We start from the raw sequence: 12394 nt of genomic DNA on the forward strand, positions 1-12394 counted from the left end.
CATTAGGATTGTCGGGAAGCAAACTATTATCAGCTATAATTGCAACAGTCAGTGAGTCAGGATTCTGGGAGCTTGAAAAGTCTGAACTATTTACTGACTGAAGGATTCACAGAAATGCACTCAGCCTGGCTTTATCTAGAACCTATAAGCCAGCTGTTCTTGCTCTTTAGATGACTTCTACCTCTTCTATCTTTGCTAGTCTCCTTACTGTAGCTGGAGGATCTTATTCAAAACCACAACCTGGACTGCAGTGTACTGCAGCAGCAAATGAAGCTAATGCTAATCTAGGCTTTATCAACAGAAGTCTGGTGTCCCAATCAAAGGAAGTCAGAGTCCTGCTCATTTAAACCCTGGTCAGACCAGACCCGGAATACTGTGCACCACAAGTTAAGAAGGATATTGACAAGCTAGAATGTGCATAGAGGAGACGTTGGCTAAACATTAGGAAGAACTTCTGTATAGTAAGAGCTGTTCCACAGTGGAACAGACTCACATGAGAGATGAGAGACTCTCCTTTGGAGGTTTTTAAGCAGAGGTTGAGTGACCATCTCTCATGTATAATTTAGTTGAGATTCGTGCATTTCAGGCGGTTGGACTACATGACCCTCAAGGTCCCTTCAGACTCTACAATTCTATGTCATTGACCCAAGGCATGTGACAGGCCACATGCTGGATCTGGTTTTCTCAACTGGGCAGCAAAGCACTCTGTGTGTGTGTGTGTATATATATATATATATATATATATATACACACACACAAAATGATGGCATCATATGCACGGTTGAAAGCAAGCTAGTTGAAGTCCCACAAATTAATTGCACACAAAGCAACGAGCTTAAAAGCTCCTTTTGCAGTGGGTTTTCCTGGTGCAGAAATAGCTTTTAAGCTCTCTGTCTTGCTTACAGGCTCAGGGAGGCTCTTGCCGGAACTCAGACGGCCCTGTGAGAGCTTCCCAGAGCCTGGATAGCAAGGGTGGGTGTTGGTGCAAGGGTGTTTGGGGTATATGTAGTTTTGCCATTTCTGGAACATAACCCCCTCACAGACACAGTTGTGCTGCAGGCATATAGATATAATTGTATAGGCATATGCTTCCTTGACACACTCCTGAAAAATGATAATTAGAATTTTGAATCTGTTGAGTTTAATTAATATGGTATCCATTAGTAAAAGCAAATTTTGAGAAGCAATGCTTTTATAGAAACTGAAATGTTTTTGTTATGGAAAATGTTCTGCCCCATGCTGCTGACCGTTGGTGAATTGTATTATAGATGTTACAATCACTTGATTTCTTCTTCAGTGAGTAAGTTTGGTATGCCATCTTTGCAGTATATTGCAAGAAGTTTTCAGTATGTAAAGCAGTGGCAACTGAGTTAGTAGTAATGTAAAATGACATTGCCACTGGAAAAGAGATTTGGGGTCACTGTTTCATTTGTTGAATTGGTATATTGGTCCCATATCTTAGGTTGGTGTACCAAAAAAAATAAAAATCAATATTTTGGCAAATACATATGTTGCTTTAGAAATTGATCTGAATTAGTCACCAGATGGCTTTCAGTCTTGCCTGTCTCCCTACAGAAGAGTTACTGGGTCTTCTAGCTGTGACTTGGTTTCTTCTTACATTTTGCAAACTAGGGGTGTGCCTCCTGGAAATGGTATTATCCATTCCATTATGCGCCATTTGCTTCAGATTTTGAAGGAATTGCAGACATGCCCTCAGACTTTGAAAAAGGAACCAAACCGGTAAGATTACTGTTCATCTTTATAATTATTTGGAAGTCACTAATATTGTTATGGGGGTGATCAAAGTAGTTATTGCTGTTGACTTTTGTTTTTGGCAGTTCAGACCTCTTGAACAACTTATGGGAGTCTTTCCTGCAGCTAGTGGTAACTTTCTCCCACCAACCTGGCGGAATCTTATGACTGATCCGGTAAGAATTTTGCTTTTGTTTATTCACCTTTTCATCTATTCAAAATTGAAATGTTTGTTTTGATATTCTATTAATAGCTTCAGTATCTGTCTGAATAATGTGCCTGTTTTACTCTGTTTACTGGAGACAGAAACTTGGAAAACCATACTGACTTGAGGCCAGGGTACACCACTTCCAGTTGGAGCCCAATTTGTTCTTTGCTAGCTGTAGTGAACTGAGGAACAGTTAGAGCTAGGACAGTGTTTCTCAATCTGGGGCCTCCAGCTGTTGTACTGCAACTCCCATCATCCCTAACCACTGGTCCTGCCAGCTAGGGATGATGGGAGTTGTAGTCCAACAACCGCTGGGAGACCTAAGTTTGAGAAACACTGAGATAGGATGACCTCAATTGGCCCCTCCAGCTGTCCCAATTCTGATCAAGCCACATTGTGGAGCATGTACCCAAGATAAGCAATGAGAACTACAACTGGCAAGAGAGATTAGGGCTACTGTCTGAAGTGTTAACATTTAGAAAATGTCCAGAACTTGCAGTTTGAAATTTCAAACTTTAGAAGTGGTTATTGCACCAGAGCTTGAAAATTGTCAACAAAGTACTGTTCATTTTGACCTGTTCTTCATACAGTGGTACCTCAGGTTATGAACAGCCTAGCCAATGAACTTTTTGGGTTGCAACCACTTCAAACCCGGAAATGAGTGTTCCGGGGGGGGGGGGATATATGAACATACTGCGGAGGTGCACTTCCGTTTTGAGTGCTACACTACCATTGTCTGGCAGTGGAGAAGGGGGTCATCACGACGTTTCCCGTAGCAGCAAGGGAGCGAAGCTGTGCGCCCGCCAGCCAGCTAGCTCTTGTCTTGGGAAACCGTGCGGCTTTCCATGCACCTCCGTCTCCCAAGCAGTTCGGCAGCAAGAAAAATTTCCCTCCGCCTGGCCGGGCTGTGGGAGGAAGGCACTCTGCTTGCACAATGGCGATGGGTGCTCCCCGGGAACCATGCGGAGGCGTGCTTGCAGCTGCCTTAGCCGTCTGCCCCAGTAGTCGGAGGGCAAGGAGGAGGCGAGTCCAGCTGGCTGGGCGGAGGGAAGTTGCACAGCGCTTACTCCCAGGTGCACAGAACGGTGGCCTGCATGAGCAGAGCGCCTTCCTCTCACAGCCCGGCCGGGCAGGGGAAATTTTTTTTGCTGCCAAGCTGCTTGGGAGATGGAGGTGCATGGAAAGGTTTCCCAAGACAAGAGCCAGCTGGCTGGCAGGTGCGCATCTCCCCCCCACCCCATGCCGCTGCAGGAGGCGCGCACTCTAGGGAGCATTTCCCGCAGCAGCATGGGGGGAGGGGATCTGTGTGGATCCCAGTTCAACTGCTGATTGATTGACTGATTGATTGATTGTGTGACTGTGGAAATGGATAAAAGCCCCCCCCCCCCCCGCCATCCAAACAGTGACTATCATTAGTACAGGTAAGAAAAAAAATTCTTTTTCATTTTTATCATCTACTGTTTTATTTATTTTATAGCATAGTATAGTATAGTACATTGAATCCGTTTCCATTACTTTCTATGGGAAAGCACGGCTTGGTTTAAGAACGCTTTGGTTTAAGAACGGACTTCCAGAACGGATTAAGTTTGTAAACCAAGATACCACTGTACTGAGTTTGAAAAGAAGAAAAGAAATAGCTTATATGTATTATAATTTTTAATTCAGAAAACTTTATAGACCACTTCATCAAAAAAGATGATGAGTCAGTGTGGTGTAGTGGTTAGAGTGTCAGACTAGGACCTGGCAGAGCAGGGTTCAAATCGCCCATTCGGCCATGAAGCTCACTGGGTGACTTTGGATCCCTCACTGCCTCTCACCCTAATTTACCTCACGGGGTTGTTGGGATTAAACCAGGATGGTCTGTGCGTACCACCTGCACTCCTTGGAGAAAAGGGGGGATGTAAATGCAATAATAACTAAATAGGATCTCTAAGCTTGTGCAAGATTAATCTAATTCTTCATCTGTAACTGTACAAATCTCTGAATCACTGTAATGATCTTGTTTTTGAAAAAACAGGAATCAAGTATAATTGATTTTTACCCCGAAGACTTTGCTATTGATTTGAATGGGAAGAAATATGCTTGGCAAGGTAATATTTAAGATCACAAAATTAATACTTGTTCATCAATATGTCTTTGGAGTCATTTCAACAAAACAAGAAAGAATTTATTCTGTAAGTCATGTTTGCAACCACTTGCCAAAATGATTTATGTGTCTGTTATCAGATAACATTATTTTGGCTTGAAATTAACCAAAATATAATTCATTATTCATGTAGCATATTTTGTTTTGGAGTATTTTAATTACTTAGCTGCTTTGAGTTACTTTTATAACAGAAAGCCAGATAGAAATACTTGAAAATAAATTTTGGGGTCTTGCATTCTTCAGTAATTTTATTAGGATTCTGAGAACCTTTATAACTTGGAATGTAGAACTTCAGTGTTCTGAAATAGCAAAAAACTAAAAGCTGATACCATAATGAACTGAAGAAAAGTTATATATATTCATGTATACTTTGACACAGTTCGTTGGTACAGTCTAACCAAAGTTAATTTTAAATCTTCTAGTCTTCATTTTAAAGAGTGTGCTTATTGACTAGGTTGTGCTTTATACTTTTGCAGCATTTATTTCTGTTGACTAAAGAGAGTTGAAATGTGACTGTGCCCATAAGGAAGATATACATGATTTCATGTATGCCTTGGAACGTGGCCCCCCGCGTAAACAGGAGGTTGCCTGTACCATTAAGTCTCACTAATTTCAGTGAGAGAGCTAAACCATAAGCTTAGCTTGGCTTGATTTGGTGAGCCACTGTAAGAACAGGATGTTGAACTAGGTAAGACTAGGGTCTGATCCATTAAGGATCTTTTTATGATTTGGGGACAATTTGGCTTGATCTTGCCAAAGTTTCTTCTACCCTTTTGTACTATTTTGTAACCTTACGTTTTGTACTATTAAAAAGAAAATATGGACTCTAATGAGTTGTTTTCTGTAGGTGTTGCACTGTTGCCTTTTGTTGACGAACGCCGTCTGAGAGCTGCTCTAGCAGAGGTGTATCCTGACCTCACCCCTGAAGAAAGTAAGAGTTGCAGGATTAAAGAATCTTTCTGAGTACCAAGGCTTTTGGCACTGGTACTTTTGTGCAATGCTACTTTTTCCTACTATAAAACCCGCATCTGCTTTTCCACACCATAAATCAGTTTGCTTTTATTTTGATCTCAGGTGCCAAGATCTGTTACCATTCTCAGCCTCAGTGCTCAGCTTTAGTAACCTGTATAGAATGAACATGCAGCCTCTGCATTTGTCCTGATGTTTCACAGTTTAAGCTGAATCTCCCTTTTTGCAGTATTCTGACTCCTATTTTGACCAAATATGTCAAAATGCTCCACCCAAAGGCTAAGAAGGGTTGAACTATTGCTTTCTGCCTCTGTTATGATAGAGCAAGACAACCAGAACCACATTCACATTGATTATAAATTCAAGAATTGTGCTTGAGCTTGCTTTTCCTTCCTCTCATTCTTCCTTCCTTGTGTGTCATGCCTTTTTAGAAGTCATCTAAAGGCAGCCCTGATTAGGGAAGCTTTTTAATGTTTTTATATCTGTTGGATGCTGCACAGAATGGCTGGGGCAAACCCAGTCAGATGGGCAGGGTACAAATAATGAAATTAATAAAATTATGATGTAGAAGAAGAACCCGAGGGGGGGGGGCATCCTCAGAACTGATTTTTCCTAAGTTACTCTGAGAGCCTTTTTGGTTAAAGGTTTTTTTCCCCATTCATTTATTATTGTTTGCCCAAAGGCCTATGCAGTTGTTTAAATTTTTATTGAGTATCCCATCATTTTAATTACTGTTTTCTACAGCTTTACATTGGTTTGTACATTTACAGGTTTTTGCATTGCTGTGCTCCCTGTTTTATGAGAGGGCAGTGTATAAATACTTTCAGAAAGACATCTGGTGCCAGACTCCTAGAGTTCCTGGCTTGATCCCCATGGTGCATGACACCTTGTAAGCAAATGGTTAAGCGTGTACCAAATGGACAGAAACTTCATTGTGGTCCCACACTAGTACACTGATAAAGCAATGGAAGGTTGTTCAGTTACATTAAGCACTAGTATAAAACAAATGGATGCTCTCCTCTCCCCCATTACTCAGAGTAAACTTGGATGCTCATCAAAGCAAACATCCCTGTACAATGTGAAATCAATGATAAATCTAGAGAGGACTTTTTTGTTTATGGTGCCAGTAGTAAGCAACATGAGCCTGTTTTGTAAGTATTACTCCTTAATTAGGTTGCTCTTAATGAAGAATTACCACCCCCTTCTTTTTTCAGTCAGAAGAAATAGTCTTGGTGGTGATGTTCTTTTTGTTGGGAAACAGCATCAACTTCATGACTTCATTCTCGAACAGTACAAGTCTGGTGAAAAAGAGGTGCGTCAAATTTGTTCTAATGGATATTACATTTAATTCATTCTTGTCTGGCTCATCTGATCAGGATTTTATTATTCCCCAATAGGCAGTAGGCCTTCCCCCTGAACTGTGTCATGGTATTCAAGGAAAATTAGCCAGGAATGACAATCCAGTTCTTCCTGATGAGTAAGTATAACTTACAGCAGGGTTTATTTGCTGATTAAGAATCCCTCCTTGTTCAATGTTCTTCAGACAAAATAAAATTAGTTTGTAGTTTATTTTCCTCCTTCACAATGAAGATCAAAAGCTGCTTAATGCATGCCACTAGTTTTCAGTTATTGAACAGACACGCATAGATGGGTCATGCCCCAATTGAAGATGGTTTGCTAAAGTTTTAAAAAGGAGGAGGGAGATCTGGTAGAGGAAATTGGCTAGAGTGAAGAATAAGAGAATAAAAGGCTAACAGAAAGTAGGAGGGATGGGATTAAAGGTGAGTCTGAAAACACTGAAAAGTGCTATGGACACCAAAGGGATGGTTAACATGAGCTGATGTAAGCATGGCAAAATTTAAAATGTTTTTGGTTTTGAAAATGGACAATCAATTTTGATTAAATTTTGCTATATTGTATTCTATTAGTGCAGTATTGATTATTCAACTTTCTGTACTGTTTGATGACATATTACGTGTGGTCATTTTGAAATGTTAATATGCTGCCCTTCCCATTTCTTTACCATTTAGCTTGGATTAAAGCATATTGCCTTAGCTTCTTTTAGTCTTCCATTTCAAGCCTTGTTATTTGAGGTTTTTGTCTTAGAAATATTTAGCATGCAAAATACTTGTGCAGCTCTCTTGTCAAGAATTTGATCCCTTCAGTCAGCTAAATGTCATTTGGTATTACTGTATTTTTCGCCATATAAGACACACTTTCCCCCCTCCAAAAATGAAGGGGAAATGTGTGTGTGTCCTATGGGGCGATTGCAGGCTCCTTGGCTTCAGCGATAGCAACGCGAAGCCTCCGAAGCCTGTGCTCCGGAGGCTTCGTGTTGCTTCCGCTGAAGCCAGGAGTCTGCTCTTTGAGGCTGGCGGTGGGGGAAAGTAGCACTTCCCCCATTGCCAGCCCCAGAGGATGGGGGGCAGTGGGAAGGCCTGCGATGCCTTCCCGCTACTCTCTAACCCGGCTTTGAGGCTGGCGGTGGAGGAAAGCAGCGCTTCCCCCATCGCCAGCCCCAGAGGATTAGGGGGGCAGCGGGAAGGCGTTGCGCGTCGGGGAATTCCCCCACCTCCCGCAGAAGCCCTGCGCTCTTTAAAGGGGCTGCACGGCTTCTGCTCCCAGAGCTTGGGGGGGGGTCATATTTTTTTCCTTGATTTCCCTCCCCTGAAAACTAGGTGCGTCCTATGGGCCGGTGCGTCCTATAGGGCGAAAAATATGGTAAGTGACCATTGCCTGCTTACATCAGATACATTTTCCATTTTTGTCTACAGCCAAGAGAGTTTTTCTTCTAAATGAATAGTTGTTCCATTTTTCCATATCCATTAGGACATTGCACTCTCCTGTGCCCATGCTGCGTGACCTGACACAGAATTCTGCAATAAGGTAAAATGTGTATGAATGAAGTCACCCAAAATTACTTCCTCTAGGTCATGATGTGAAGTCCCCAATAGTTGAGGTGTTCACCAGTTCCTGGTTGGCTTCTCCTCTTGAGACTAGTGGGATATATGAAAGGGAGAGGGAACCAAATTAATGAAGTTAGACGTTTCCTCATTTCTCAGGCTCTTGCTTATGTGGGCTTGAAGGCAACTAAGCTGCTAAATCTTGGAAAATACGAGCCCTTCCTTAGAATGATGGATCAAATATTTTTTATTCTAAACTTTATTCAGATTATGAATATAACTGCTGGTTTCCCTTTCCCTCCCAGCTGTTATTTTAGCAGTAGTGATGGTCTCTGTCTTAATTAACTCCTTTTTCTAAGTCATCCACATAGTGCATGAATAAATGCATCTGACTAGGGCTGAAAAAGAGAAAATTTTGCCTACACAAGTGTTGGGGGACCACATGATTGGCCTTATCAAATAGTGACCAGCCTTTCACAGACCACATTTGACAGGCCATTATGATGTCAGGTGGAAATGATCCTGCCCCCAAGATGTGCTGGTTGCACTTGGCACCAAATTTAAGCCTTCCTCAACCAGATGTTGTTGGACTCCAACTCTCATCAGCCCCAGTCAGTATGACTATTGGTCAGGGATGATGAGAATTTTAATCCAAAGCATCAGGAAGGGTGGGAATCAGGTTGGGGGAGCCTGGCTTAGAGTGTACACATAATTGCTCCTGTACAGCCCCAGTTTACAATTGGAACTGAATGCAAGTCATATGGGCAGAATCCGAGCTCTCAAGAGGAACCCATCCTGCCTTAAAGCAGTGGCTCTTGTATTCAGTGCCAGGCGTAAATGACTGAATGCAACTCTGGGTTGCAAAGGAACAATTCAGAGCGCTCTGTAAGTGGCTTTTCCTGTCCTTCCCATAACACCCTGTGATATTAGGTGAGTGACAAGTGGCTGTGGCCATTTCAAAACAGATCTAATCGAGAGGCCTGGTGAGCTCTTATTTCATCTTTGGGCCTGAGTTGCTCTCTACTGATCCTTGCTGTATTCTGAAGAGAGAAAATAAGTTACCAACTTTGATGTCACATAACAGGCAATGTGTTAATTCTTCATAATTGTTTCAAATATTTTCATTCTTAGTATCAACTTTAAAGACCCACAATTCCAAGAAGACTTTATTTTTAAGGCAGAGGTGTTATCTGGAGCAAAGTAAGTAACCCTTCTGTTTACCCTTACCAGTTCTTCTGAACCACTTGCAGCGCTGTAGAATGGGTGAGATTGATTTTGTGGGTGGTCCTATGTCTTGCTTCAGAGAATTGTACTTGATGGCCTTCAGGTCTTGCAACTCTGTGTCTCTAGTGCCTCTTAGATTAAACTTCCTTGTCTTATTATTTAGAAAGCCTCCACCAGTTCTGAAGCCAGGTGACTGGGAGAAAACTAACAATGATGGCAGACCTTGGAGGCCACAGCTTGGCTTCAACCGCGACAGGAGGCAAGTTCACCTGGACCAGTCATCATTCAGAACTTTGGGGTAGGCAACTGATTTAACTACTGTTCATCTAATGTCCTTTGTTCATATAGTTTTATGCACTCAATTTTAAGTGAGGAAGACATGGAACTGGAACTGAAACCACTCAATAAACCATCCTTGGTTTTGGCACAGAAACTGATTTGGTTGTTCTGCATGATGACATCTGTCAGAAGAGAGTCAGGGAAAATGTGTCCCTGTTAATTCTCCTCAACCTCTCAACAGCTTTCAATACCATCAACCATGGTATTCTTCTGGAGTGGCTGTCTGAGTTAAGGGTGGGTGGCACCACTTTGCGGTGGTTCCGATCCTACTTGGATGGTAGTTTCCAGAGGGTGATTCTTTGGCCCTGTGGAGCCTTCAGTGTGGGGTTCCACAGGGTTCAATTTTATCCCCTATTAGTGATGTGAGGTGAGAATATTCTCTGCTAGAAAATTCTCTGGAAAATATTCTCCACAAACTGTAAATTCTAATGTAAGAACCAGTTTTACAACCCAATTTTTTTAAAAAATCTAGTAAATAATAAGTCATGCTGTGATATTGCCAGTGTAAGTAATGAATAATGATTGTTTTTGATCCAGTTACATTACTGGGGATTGTGTTATTCACCATTGGCAGTTCTGAAATGTGAGCTACAGAAAACATTTTTGGGGTTTGGGGGGTTTTTTGTTTTAAAAATGCTATTCATCTAATTTGATGAACATTTGAATTCATATGTGTTTCAAACTATATGTAATAGCCTTTTCCCCTATTTTGGTGTGACCTTATTCTTAGCAGTTCTATACCCTTGGCCATACATTGTGATTTTTTTACAGAAAGTAGCTTTAATGCTTTATACACTTAAAGTACCTAGGCCTATACAATTATATGAAACAGCATGTGAGGTGGCCTTGATTTAAACAGCTGGCGTTTCTACATTTTTACTTAGTGCCAGTAACTAGTTTTCTGCAGTCCTCTGATTGTCAGTTCCCCTTTACCAAATCAAAGAATGTGAATTCACTGCATTGCCCCATTGAATAAAAGTATCTGTACGGTTTTTGGTTGCCATCTGAACAAGCCTACTCATGAATAAACATGTATATCAACTAATTATATCATTTCCAATGCATTAAAATGAATATTCTCCTATTTTAAATGAAAATTCTCTAATATTCTCATTAATGGAGAATATTCTCCAAATGATTATTCTTGAGAATTTAACATCTCTACCCACTATGCTATTTAACATTACTTGAAATTGCTGAGTGGGGTTATCCAGAGGTTTGGAATACGCTTTCAGCATTATGCTGATGACACACAGCTCTACTTCTGAAAGTGGGGCAGTGGATGGGCTGGACTGCTGTCTTGCATCAGTTATGAACTGGCTGAGAGCCAACAAGCTGAAGCTCAGGGTCCTGTGAGTGGGCAGTTCCTCAGACCAGATGGCTGGGAGGTGGCCTGCTCCTGATGGGGTTACACTCCTCTGGATGTTTGGCTGTTGCTTGAGGCTCATTGGCATCTGCTGAAGTATGCCTTCCATCAGCTTGGGCTGGTGGCCCAGTTTGGCCCCTATCTGGACAGGGATGGGCCAGCTACTGTTGTCTGTACTCTGGTAAGCTCTAGGTTAGATTACTGCAGAGGGCTGCCTCTGAAGACAGTTTGTAAACCAAGCTGCTCACCAGGGCAAGATGGTTTGTACATATTACACTGACCCTTGGCCTGTCTGCACTGGCTATCAATTAGTTTCCAGGCCCAATTCCAAGTGCTAGTTTTGTCCTATAAAGCCTTAAACGGCTCAGGACCACAGTACCTCAAGGACCACCTTTCTCCATATGAAGTAATTTAACATTATTCTGAAATCATCATCTGAGGCCTTTCTTTGTGTGCCTCCATGAGAGGTCTGGAGGGTGGCAACAGGCCTTCTCTGCAGTGGCTCCCTGTTTTGTGGAATGCTCTCCCCAGGGAAGTTTGCCTGACGCCTTCATTATACACCTTTAGGCACCAGGTGAAAACATTCCTTTTCAATCAGGCCTTTGGCTGATTAACATCTGATACCCTTTTAAACATGTTTGTGGTGGAGAGAAGGGGGTTATTGGTTTGTTATTTTTTTTGTTTTCATTATGTATTTTGAATTTTTGTGTTGTGAACCCCTCTGAGATCTATAGATGAAGGGCAACATACAAATTTCATAAACAACAACAATAATAAACTGAACCAGGCATATATTAAGTGTTGAGTAGATTAAGGTTAAATGCAACATTCTTCTTATTTTAATTAGATTAAGGGAATTGCTAATGACAGCAATTAAATGTCTTGTTTCCAGATGGGGAAGTTCTGTGAACTTCCGAAAGACTGTTGATATTTGTATTATCTTGGAACAAATTGTGTCCTTCCATGTCAAGTGACTAGGGGACTTTTTAATGCCTACCAAACTTTAGAACCACAGTGGCTGATGTCTGAGCATCCCAAAGCAATCCCTGATCTGCACTGTTAGGAGAAGCCAAGGGGAGAAAAAAAACCCAGCTTTCTGAGGAATCTGGTTCAGTTGTCCAGTTGTGATCATAATTGAAAAATTACCTAAGAGACACCACTTTTTAAAATGTTACAATTCTGTTTTTCTATAAGTTGGGCCAATGGAAGAGAGAGTGAGAACTGTTTCAGATGTTAATGCTACTGGGTTGTTGTTATGTGCGTTCTGCTTGACAGTGGTGAGCTCCCGTTGCTCTGTCCCAGCTTCTGCCAACCTAGCAGTTCGAAAGCACACCAGTGCAAGTAGAAAATTGGTCCCACTGCAGTAGGAAGATAAATTCTGTTTCCATGTGCTCTGGCTTCCATCACAGTGTCCCATTGCGCCAGAAGCGGTTTAATCCTGCTGGCCACATGACCTAGAAAGCTATCTATGGACAAAGGCCGGCTCC

General features: G+C 41.8%; 2 protein-coding genes across 2 annotated transcripts in view; both read left to right on the forward strand.

The window, feature by feature from the left end:
* The window catches only part of KIZ (kizuna centrosomal protein), a 175782-nt gene that overhangs the window by 119039 nt on the left and 44349 nt on the right, over positions 1 to 12394 (forward strand). The gene's annotated exons all lie outside the window — the stretch shown is intronic.
* XRN2 (5'-3' exoribonuclease 2) overlaps positions 1 to 12394 on the forward strand; it is a 62118-nt gene that overhangs the window by 36516 nt on the left and 13208 nt on the right. The window contains exons 18-26 of the mRNA XM_081917755.1: positions 1633 to 1740; positions 1839 to 1928; positions 3978 to 4050; positions 4954 to 5037; positions 6290 to 6387; positions 6473 to 6552; positions 7905 to 7961; positions 9110 to 9178; positions 9366 to 9500. Coding sequence (XP_081773881.1) covers positions 1633 to 1740; positions 1839 to 1928; positions 3978 to 4050; positions 4954 to 5037; positions 6290 to 6387; positions 6473 to 6552; positions 7905 to 7961; positions 9110 to 9178; positions 9366 to 9500 — 794 coding nt within the window. The remainder of the gene's footprint in view (positions 1 to 1632; positions 1741 to 1838; positions 1929 to 3977; positions 4051 to 4953; positions 5038 to 6289; positions 6388 to 6472; positions 6553 to 7904; positions 7962 to 9109; positions 9179 to 9365; positions 9501 to 12394) is intronic.

Source organism: Podarcis melisellensis, assembly GCF_964234715.1.
Source record: "Podarcis melisellensis genome assembly, chromosome: 7".
In the NCBI taxonomy this organism is placed as follows: Eukaryota; Metazoa; Chordata; class Lepidosauria; order Squamata; family Lacertidae; genus Podarcis; species Podarcis melisellensis.